General features: G+C 37.0%; 2 protein-coding genes across 2 annotated transcripts; one reads left to right on the top strand and one right to left on the bottom strand.

Annotated features, from left to right (window-relative positions):
* Positions 1–978: 978 nt before the first annotated feature.
* LOC105969235 (uncharacterized) lies at positions 979–3,007 on the bottom strand. Its single transcript, XM_012993985.2, has 4 exons — positions 2,717–3,007; positions 2,332–2,569; positions 1,716–2,203; positions 979–1,071 (listed from the first exon to the last, which is right to left on the bottom strand). Exons 1-4 carry the CDS (start codon positions 3,005–3,007, stop codon positions 979–981), a joined length of 1,110 nt encoding a protein of 369 aa, XP_012849439.2.
* Positions 3,008–4,349: 1,342 nt separating this feature from the next.
* Positions 4,350–10,164, top strand: LOC105969302 (pre-mRNA-splicing factor of RES complex protein). Its single transcript, XM_012994048.2, has 9 exons — positions 4,350–4,760; positions 5,693–5,904; positions 5,987–6,695; positions 7,256–7,323; positions 7,405–7,475; positions 8,628–8,731; positions 9,144–9,216; positions 9,401–9,581; positions 9,702–10,164. Exons 2-9 carry the CDS (start codon positions 5,715–5,717, stop codon positions 9,785–9,787), a joined length of 1,482 nt encoding a protein of 493 aa, XP_012849502.1. The 5' UTR covers positions 4,350–4,760; positions 5,693–5,714; the 3' UTR covers positions 9,788–10,164.
* The last annotated feature ends 1,250 nt before the right edge of the window (positions 10,165–11,414 follow it).

Here is an 11,414-nt window from a genome sequence, read left to right as displayed (position 1 = left end):
ATAAATTTTGAGTTCCTTTCATTAAAAAACTAAAATTTGCAAATTATCAAAAAATTAAAACTAACAGTTAAAAATCAACAGCTACCTGTCAATTTTTAACTGTTAATTTTTTTGATAATTAGCAATTTTTATTTTTTTAGTCCAAAAAAAAATAAAATATATGTTTTATGTCATATTGAAATAAATTTTGCGCTCCTTTCATTAAAAAACTAAAAATTGTAAACTATAATAAAAGACACAAGGCATAATAACAAAAAAAAAAAAAAAATTAAACATGTAATTTTGGGCCCCCTATAACTTTAGGTAGTTTTGTTCGGAGAACTATCACCATTATCCGATATAATAATAATCTTGAAATTGTCTCGCTATCTCGCATGGCAATATTTTGACCTATTAACTCTTTGAATGCTTCCATCGATCGGCTTTAGGATCATAGCATCGGTACCAAAAATCGGCGATTGTAGGTATTAGACAATTGTTGTTCAAGACGACATGCACAAAGTGACAATTGTCGATGAATGCCAGATCGCTCGATAGAGGAAGGAACATGAGACACTAATACTTGGATAAGTAGACAAACAAGATATTGTATGTTGAAGCAATTACATGGCCCATATTTGGAAAAGACATCCAATGGTCACGCGTGGTAGGGACATCCCAATTACTCACAACAGTTTGCATGGTTCTAACGGTTTCTTCACCATAGTGCATGTCAGGGAAAATTAGCAGTCAACTCCCGTAGCATGTTATCTCGTACTCGACCCCATTCATCTTCCCCAAATTCATCATTGAGGCAACTGTCCGAAACCTACAGTGGCCATCTGAACCGACATTTATGATTTCTCGAACAGGGATACGAAATCGTGGATGGATCGTCTCAATATACTTATTCTTACCGATCAAAGCTAGTGGGAATTCTACATCTAACTCTTCAACCAATAGTTTGAACGACTCTTGCGTCGGTATAGTGTTGTTCTCTTACTTTTGAGTCGGTATAGTGCTATATGACTCATTCGAAGACACTCTAAATCTCTTCAATACAGGTTTCTTGAATAGATTCACAGGTATCAACTGCAGTATATTAACCAGAATTACTTAGCACAATTATAAAATGCAACAACAATAATGAAATGAGACGATAATAGCAACCTTTACCCTTGGAGAACAAATAGTTTGCTTCGATTTTTTTTTCTTTGGCTCCAAATACTCAAAATGTGATTTGTCATGGGTGCTTGATTTGTCTTTCTTATTTTTTGACGATCGATCTTTGCTAACAATGTTTTTTCACTTGGCTCCGTAAGGTTAGTCTTCTCTCGGTGGGTAAATCTTTTCAAATGGTTGCGCAATTGATTCTTTGCATCGACATCGCCAGATTGAAAGAGCTTCTAGTATTCTGATATTTCTTCATCAATGGTTGGTAGAATGACTTCGTCTGTGGTTGTGCCAGGCTCCATACTCATGTGTTTTCAGTACGGGCCTATTAACTTAAGTGGGATAGGACATTTGCTCACAACAACATACTCATGAAGCTCATGGCAGCATGGTAGACCGTGGGTTGTTCAGCTGGCGCAACTACAACACATATCACTCGGTTGCAACTGTTTCGCCTTGTCCACCTCAACTTTCAGTTGTTGTAGAGCGAAATTTGAGATATCTTCACGAAGCTCATTTTATATCAACGTTTTGAAAGTGTGTAGGTAAGTATTTTCACTTACTTCAAAAGAAGCTTTGATATCATCGTATTGTTCGAGAATTTGGTTGTTGATTTTCGTATGCAAATCCACAAAGGTGCCAGTTGAATTACGCACATCCCTTTTCATTCGTCCATGTGCCCCATCCACACTACTAGAAGTGTACGTTCGAAAATGAGTATACTTATTTGTCCACATCGATGCAAGTCTCTCCTTGTGGGGATCCAACCATGAATTAACTACGTATGCTATAGCCGCCGGATAACTAACAAATGTTCTTTTCATTGACTCCCAATCCTCATTGAACTCCTCTATAGTATTTATTTCAATAAGAGCTATTATTTCATTAAGAGCTGAAAAAGCCGACTGAAACTGCTTCCACTTGGTATTTTCCTTTGTGAATATTTTCTTACAATTAACCAATATATTCTTGTTCACATGCCACCAACACAACAAGTGATGACTCGATGGATACACATTGGCTACTGCTTTCATTAAAGCGAAATCTTGATCTGTTACAATGCAATTAGGCCGATGACAATTTCTCATGGCCTCCACCAAACAACGCAACGTCCATTCGAAATTTTCATCTTTTTGTGATCCATGTATGGAAAGGCAATGGCGAACGTCAAGTTGGTACAAGTAAAACCCACAATCTCAAGAAATGGGAGTCCGTAACCATTGGTTTTGTATGTGCAATCCATGACAAATACGTAGGGATTCGGCTGTGCCAACTTAATGCATTTCGGGTGGATCCACAACAAGTCGGCAATCTCATTAAATTCGTTCGATCTATGGTAAGAGAGGTATTTGTCTTCTTTCAACTTGGCGAACAATAGTTGCAATTGAGATCTCCCAGATAATTCGTTGAAATCTATCTGTTGGATAACATTGTAAACTGTCTTCACACAAGTTACATTGGACGGGTCATTTTACTTCAATAGTCTTAGAATTGCCCTTGGTTTCACCACAAACTTCTTCAAAGTTTGAATAAGTGAAGTCTCTTCCTTTGATAATCTTCAGACATAAGAGTGTCCTTGCAAGTTTTCAAACAAGTTGTGGTTGTGAATACCACTGTGAACATCCAATTTCCACTCAACATGTTCATCTTCATTGGCTTCTTTTCTCTCCTTCAATTTAAACGGATAATTACATTTCTTAGAACCGGTGCTCCTTTTTCCCGGTCTTTGATCATCTTCACCAAGTACCTTCCTGCCAGCATAAAGGCCCCCATGCTCACAACCAACAATCATATACAGTCTCCTACGTCTTTTCTCCCCGTCACTCCAACCCGCGATTATTATTACCATTCCCATTCTTTTAGATACTTCACGAACCCATGCCAATAAAGCTTCTTTTGTGTGAATTTTTCTCATGTGGTAAACGCATGGGAGCAATCGATCCACACAAAAGTGAAGAGAAGATTCGGCAGGATTAGATTGAAAATTTTGTTACATAAAAGTTTGTAACAGACAAGATTAGACGAGTAAGTGTCGAATTCCAATTAATTTTCGACATCAAATTGTCGAAAATTCATTGGAGTTCGACACTCACCTATCGAAAATTTAATGTAAAAATTAATACATTAAATTTTTATATGTATTAATTTTTACATTAAATTTTCGACAGGTTAGTGCCGAACTCCATTGAATTTTCGACATTTTGATGTCGAAAATTAGTTGGAATTCGACAGTTAGCCGTCGACATGCAGAATATCTGTTATTAGTGTATTCGACACATATGGGTCGAAAAACACACACATTTTCGATCTATATGTATCCAAAATGGATGGCGGATTAAAAAAAAAAAATTCAAAATCGACTTTTAAGCTCAAAAAAATACATGGATACATACCTTAATGGGTTTCCTTGCTCGTAAACTACCATTTTAATGCCATTTGCAATGTTGTCAGAACCGGACCGACTATAAAACCGGACGACCATTTGGGTCATGGTTTTATAGGGTCGAACCAGTTCAACTGATTTTTTATTTTTTTAATATGTATGTCATTATTTTATTTTAAAAATACTATTTTCTTTATAATTTTAATCTCCCACCTTTTATTTTCAATTTTATCTACTTCACCCCACTTTTTACTCTATTTCTTTTGCTTACTTTTTACTCTATTTCTTTTACTTATACTCTATATTTTCCCATTCTTTATTCTTCAAATCCGACAATCGGGCACCCCTATTCGATCACCCATGACCATATCCTGCAATCCTTCGACCACTCATGAATAGATCGGGCCACCCACGGCCTACCACTAAGTTTGTGAAGGTTATCGCTCATCAAATCTAGCAAAAAATAACCAATTCAGCGGTGGTTCGTGACGTTTTGGCCGAAAATCGGGTTCCTTGACTGTCTCGATGATTCTCGGGTTTTACACGGTCGAACCGAATTTTGGTCATTTGACCCCTGTTTTTAATTTTCCTAGTTTCAGAGGTTAGACCAAACCACTTCATCGCCGGGTCACTATTGAACCGGTCCGACTGACCGGTTCGGTCTGGTTTTAGTAACATTGGTCATTTGACTCCATTTTGCAAGTTGTGCAAGATTTTGATTTATTTAGTTTTGAGATTTTTTAGAAGAATTTGTTAGTCGGAAGGAGGAGGTGAGGGGTTTGTAAATAGGGAGATTAGTTTTTAGGGGTTTCTCATTTCTATGTTTGATATTGAAGAAAAAATAATGAGATATGTTTTTCTAAATTTGATTTTTATTAAAGTATTATTGTCATTAATTATTTATTATCTAATTTTTATTTTGATGATATTAAATAAAGCAAATTCCCCAACAAGCCCTCGATCATCTTTTCTGCCTCACCTTTCATCTCGCTCCCAGCGCCCACCACCGGCCACCGCCACCGCCACACTTTCATTCTCCCCGCCGCCCGCCTCCCTCCACCCGACACCGCCTCCACACCACCAGCCGACCACCATCTCACTTGAATCACGGTCGAAAATAAGGGACGCGTCGGACCCTAAATCGAAGCCATCACACCGGCCCTCATCTCCCGCCGTCAGCAAGCAAAAGACGGAGTTCAGTTGTTCAATCGTATTCTTTCTAATTGTAAGAAACTGAAATTAAACTTCAATTTAGCTATTTTCCTAATGTTATTCATCTTCATGTTTTTTTTTTAATTTTCAAGTGAAATCAAACCCTATATGCGAGAGAGTGCCGAGCCTTTTGATTACCCGCATTTCAGCTTTTATCACAAAAAAATATTCTTATGTGATAGAACAATTTATACTTTCTTATGTGCTAAGAATTTTCACGGTTTTTTATGATATACACGCCATTCGGAAGTTCGAATTGGAATTCCAAACTCACCCTTAGATGCACTGTAGCTTTATTTCCAGAAATTCAAATTGGTTAACTTGCATTGAATCTTTATGCGTTGGCCGACACTGTAGATGTTGTTTTTTATGTTCCATGGTTATTGGAAACTTTGGGCTGTGCTAAATGAAAACTTCATTTGATTGCTTACAAGTCAAAATTGCAATTTCCCATGTTTAGTGAAGGAAGAAAGAGATGGATTCTTTTTTATGTTGCAGCGGGTGCTTCATGATAGAATTGGGTAGTAAGTTATACTGGATTAGGTAGATTAATTGGAAATATCATAGATCACCCTAAATATTATCTGCTTGATGCTGTCAATTTTGAATCATGATCCCCTGATAAAACAATGTAAGAACTGAAGGTACGGAAAGAGAGGGATAGAACCCTCGAACAAGGAAAAAATGCGGGTTCGGTTCCCGCTATCCGCTCTGATATGAATGTCAGAAAAAAGTGTAATTTTATGTATTGAATTTATTGGGCACTATTTTGCAGTGTAACCTTGTTGTGTCATATTAACTGGTCCTGATGTGTGTTGCTCGATTTTTTCTTTCCCTTTTTAGTTCTTTGATTCTGTTGGGCATTGTTTGAAAGAAGAAAGTGCCTCTGGCCCGTAACATATAACTGGTAAGACTAAGACCTCGACTCCTTTTCAAACTGTTCAGAAAAGAACCTGTTAGGATCACGATGGTGGGGGCATCGTCAGGGACAACTTCGCTTAAAGAGTACCTTAAAAAATACACAAGTAATGATGACAAGGATAACAAGAAGAAGAAAAAAAAGAAGGCTAAACCTGATGCTGCTGGAGTTCTTCTAGTGGATGAAGATCCCGTTTGGCAAAAGCCTGTCAAAGTTTATGAAGAAGAAGATTCAGCAGGTAACTTATATTTTTGTTTCTGCTTTTGGTCTTGGGTACATAAAATTCTTGAATTCGGCTTATTGTTATAAACCCCTTGCAGATGAAGAGAAGCCTCAAGTTGATGAAGATATTGAAGTCAAGCGTATGAGAAGGCTGGAGCTAATCAGGTCTAAACGCCCTTTTGGTGCCATTTCCGAGGATGGAAGTGGATGGGTATCTCTGTCAAACGACCCTAATAATAGCAAGTCCGAAGACCAGAATTCTGATATTTCTCCACCTCGTAAAAGGAGGCTTCGTAATGACACTCCATCACCAGAACCTGGACAACGGTCCGACATTCCAGCGGGTGCTGATTTGTCTCCAGTTCGGCAGTCGTACAAATCCAAAACAAAAACAAAAACTTCACGTGAGCCATATTTGGAAGCCTCGGAGTCTGATAGGCCCAGTGATTTGTCCCCACCTCGAAGGCAGCAAAGAGATAAGCACGCATCATCCCCTGAACGTGGAAGAGTACCTTCACATTCAAAGGTCACCGATTCGGATATTTCTCCTCCTCGACGTGGTAGTCGGGACTCTAGATATCAAAATGACTCGCGCGCTCCTTCGACAGCAGATCTTTCGCCGCCTCGGAAGTTCAAGAATGACAGATCTGGTTCTGTTGTCTCTGCACCTTCAGTTTCCGATCTTTCTCCTCCAAGGAAGAGCCGGAAAGAATCACCAATGATTTCACGTCACCCGAGAACTGGTTTAGTTTCTGGTACAGATGTCAAAGATGAAATTGATAGAAAGAAAAAGGAAGAGTGGTTGAGGTAACTATCTGGTTTTCCTCAGCATGTACCTTTCTCGCTCCTCTTTTCCCCTGTTCATTAGAACCTTTCTTTTACATTTATCTCCACATTGAGATCCTATATCTATGTCTCGCCTTTTGCTGGCTTAATATTATTGGCCCATATCATCAGTAGTCGCAACCCTGAACAGCTGGAACCAAATGATTATTTTATCATAATGAGTTGACATTTATGAGAAATGTTTGGGGATGTTCAACTCTTAACAAGATTTTACTAGATGAGATTTGCTGCAAAGTGTCCTGAATTTTTATATCTTATTTTTAGGCTTATGTTCATTGCTTTTCTGATACTGTCTGTACAATTTAGCTGTTTCATTACGAGGTGAATTGTAATAGTGGGTAATGTTGGTTTTTTTGCCATATAGTCTAAAGTTTATATTTGTTCTTTGAAATTTAAAATAATTTGCTTTCTTAAATTAAGCTTGTTGCATTCTATTATTTTCAAATTTGAAATTCTATGGTCATGTCATTTCTTGATTTGATTGAGGTGCTCAACTAAGTCAATGCAATATGATATCGCAGGTTTAAAGAGATGGATTCTACAGTAAGTGGCCGGAATGCTGAACCTACATACCGCGACAAAAAAACTGGTATGAATTTTTCCGTCATTTTCTATTTAGTATTTTCAAACAAACAAAAGCACATCATGTGCCCTTTGTTTTCTGTTCCAGGGGAACGCATGTCAAAGGAGGAATTTTTTAAGTTTCAGAAGAAAGATCGGAAGAAAGAAGATAAACCTAAGGTGCCATTTTTTCTATATCTGATGTACTTAAGATGCTTCAGTAGTTCTCTTTAAGTTGGCTCAATTTTCATCTAATTTTCTTTCTTCCTTTCTGTTTGTAATTTGGCTCACTTTTCATCTAATTTGGCAAAAGGAAACATAACATCCTTGTGTAATGGATGGAGTTGGGAGTCTGTTAGGATGTAAACATCTGAAATCTTAAAATTCCTAGGTTTTAGCTTTTCAAAGTTCAAACCTTTGAAGAAAAGGAAACCACTTATCTATTAAATCATCCAGACTGAGTGCCCTCATTGTGAATATTAAGCTCTATATTGTGACTAAAAGTATCTGCCTTCGTCTAAGCAAATAAAAAATGCTTTCACCAAAAAAAAAAAAACAAATAAAGGAAGATGTGTTCAGATTCTGAATAAATGAATAATAACATGGTATGTTTTAGAGTTTGGATCTCGGCCTTGTCTCTTTCAGTCTAAGTTTAGTTTTTTACTCCTGCACACATTGATGCACGTAAGATTAAGGCATGGAATTCAAATGTTACTTTGATACTAGTGTATTACTAAACCTGCGAGTCAAACGATATAAAGGTTATGAATAGGATCCCCTATATATGATCAAAGATACTCTACTAGAAAAACCAGCCTCATTTACCGAAGCAAATCCCATGCTGAACTTGTTTTCATCAATTGTCATATGGTATCAATCTTGATGTATGTGCTAATTGGTCTCGAAGTCCCTACTTCCTAGTAGTTGACATTCTGCTGCTCATGCTTTTGAGTTTAATATGGTTTAGTTATTTTTCCTTATAAAAGATTTCCCCGTCTAGTTATGTATTCCAGTTTTTGACAACAATATAATTTGATATATATATATATATATGTCTCTTTAAAGGATAAACCAGATCGAAACAAGTTAATAATTGGACTTTTAGGTCTTACATGAATGCTTAATTAAACAAATTTGTTCATATAGTTGCTGAAAAAGGTAATTGCTTTGCACAAGAATACGTTGATCTGTATTTTCAGATATTGCTTCTTCTTTCTGGTCCATATTATTCTCCAAAGTCTTCATGATGTCATTTCCGAACTACATACCAGCTAGGCTACATTGCTTTAGTTTCCCTGTAATAATATATTGGTATACGTGTGTGTTCCTTAGGAGATAAAGCTGGAATGGGGCAAAGGGTTGGCTCAGAAACGCGAAGCTGAAGCTAGATTTCAAGAAATAGAAGAAGAGAAGAACAAACCGTTTGCCCGGGGCAGGTATAATAATACAAAAAGTGACTCAGTGTGGCATGTGGCACTAATTTGGATTTAAGCCCTTAGTAATGTTATTATTGGGATATCTATCTTATATGGTAAATAGTTTTGTGTTGTGATATTACTGTTTTTTTTTTTTCATTCACGTTGCCTTTGTGTCCACTCTGATAATCATTTCTGTTTATGTGTTAGAGAGACATTTCATACGTTGCAATTCCAATACGTTTATGAATTTATTTTACGGTGAATATTTTATGTTGCGATTTTACTGATTTTTTTATTTTCATTCATGTAGCCTCTATGTCCAACCTGATAATCAATGTTTTTAAATTGAAATTTTATCCCTTAATGAGAATATCCAGTGTGATCTTTTCACATGTAGAACACATTTCATGTATTGCAATTTCTACTGCAGGGATGATGCTGATCTCGATTCTATGCTGAAGGAAAAAGTCCGATGGGGTGATCCCATGGCACACTTAGTCAAGGCAAGTTTCTCATCGAATCCGCTTGTTATTTTTTGATGATTATTCATAGAATATCACCTCTACTCTATTTATGCAACTAAAATGTATTCGGCTTGTTTTTTTTTTTTTTTCTTTTTCTTGTCGTGATATGCGTTTTCCATTTCTTTCGTACTGATGTAAATTGTTTTCTGTGTGTATGTTTCAGAAAAAGAATCTGGAGCAACTTCTTCCAGACTTAGGTGATAATGAGAAGATGAAAGAATCAGGCTTCATAATCCCGCAAGATATTCCAAGTCATAGCTGGATAAAAAGAGGACTCGAAGCTGCACCAAACCGCTATGGGATCAGACCAGGAAGACACTGGGATGGTGTCGATCGCAGTACTGGTAAGTTTTTCTTTTCTTTTTTTTTTGAATTTTGAATTTTTTTTTTCTGTCCCGAGCATTATTTATGCTGGAAAACGAGAAATATAATTGCACACACTTTTTTTCTTCTTCATCTTGTAGGATATGAGAAGGATTTGTTTAAGAGAACGAATGAGAAGGCAGCAACAGACAAAGAAGCATATCTGTGGTCCGTTTCTGACATGTGAAGTCGAGCTGAAGCCTTGTTCACGAAGAAACCTAATTTGTTAAAAACATCTAATTGTAATATTCGCGGGGGAAAAGGAATAGCTGCCGATTTTTTCGCCCTCATGGTCTCAGTATAGTATCATATGAAGGCTGTGCTTCTAGATTGAGTTTCCTTAAGAGTATTGTACCTTTTGTGTATTTAACATCTTGAGCTTTCTACAGGCATGTGTTTCCATTAGTATTTAAGACATTAGCCTCGGCGGTTGGAGTTTTAACACGTTTTCCGACCAGCTTTAAGAATCTACCTTTATACAGAGCATTATTATGAATTCATGGAAATTTGTGGATGGCGACTTGAGGAATGCAATTATATCATGCATCTTTTTAGCAGCTAAAATGAATTGAAATGTGAAAGGAGGTGATACATATTGTTTTAATTTTATTAGAAATTGCTGAAAATTAGGGATTTGATAGATGTAATTAGTGTTAGAGCCAAATCAATTTCATGAATTTTCCTTCTTTTTATTTATTAGTTAGTTGGTATAAACCTTAAACACCCATTAATTTGTGGTATTGTAATACACAGGAAATACAAAACATACTTTCTTTGTAGAATATATGTTCTTTCTTTGCTTTACTTGGCATAAGCTGGGGCTAAAACCCTAGGCTTCTTCTCCTTCTCTCTAATCTAAACTTCCTCTTTCGCAAATACATATTCTTAGCCCCATCTCTTCACCACCCCCTTCATTCACTTCGTCAGTCGCTAATTTGCGCTGGCCGCCTACTCGCTTCCGACGTCTGTTGCCGCAATCCCACGCGCCGGCACATGAGCCCCCCTCCCACGCCGTTTTCGGCGCATTTTCTCCACGAGTTCATCCGACTCCTGCGAGTCTTCCAGTGGTGGTATTCTGCAATTTCGACCACGTTGGTATTTCTATCCCACTTTTTTTTTTTTTTTTTTTTTTTCTTTTTTCTACAAAGTAGCTCTGTTTACTGATTTTTGAAAAATGAGTGAGTTATTACTTCAAATAAACCTATTTTTTTGTTATAATCTACTACTATTACTACTGTCAAACTTTGTGGTAGCGATAATTATATATCATGGGCTGCATATGAGGAATTATGGTTTATGGGGCAAGGTTATAGTAATCATTTAGAGAGAAATGCCAATGATATAACCGTTTAAGATAGACCGTCATGGTTAAAAATTGATGCGCAATTATAGTCTTTTATAGCATTACTGATATACCTAATTATCTCGACCCACAATTCATCTATTAATTGGGCCCATTATACGAAAGCCCAAACACCTTCAAATATAAGGCTTGGGCCCAACATAGTAAACCCAACTTGATCAACGATATATAAATAGAGGTTTTTACTCATTTCAGGAGATATGTTCCATTATTCAATATTATCTTAAAGCTCATATTCTATCTACTATCTCCACGATCCGTACATCTGACTTGAGCGTCGAAGGGGTTTCTGCCGGTTCAACCCCCGGCTTAGTTCACGTGTGTTACTTTCGCAGGGACCATCTAATTGGCAAGCTACTGATCCGCTTTGCTCTCCCAACTCGTTTATCACACTACCCTAGGTGATCTAAGTATTTAGCATCATCATTTTGGCACCGTCTGTGGGAATGCA

This window comes from Erythranthe guttata, chromosome 10 (genome assembly GCF_056151865.1).
Source record: "Erythranthe guttata isolate IM_541 chromosome 10, IM_541, whole genome shotgun sequence".
Lineage (NCBI taxonomy): Eukaryota > Viridiplantae > Streptophyta > Magnoliopsida > Lamiales > Phrymaceae > Erythranthe > Erythranthe guttata.
This window is presented reverse-complemented; position numbering and strand designations above follow the sequence as displayed.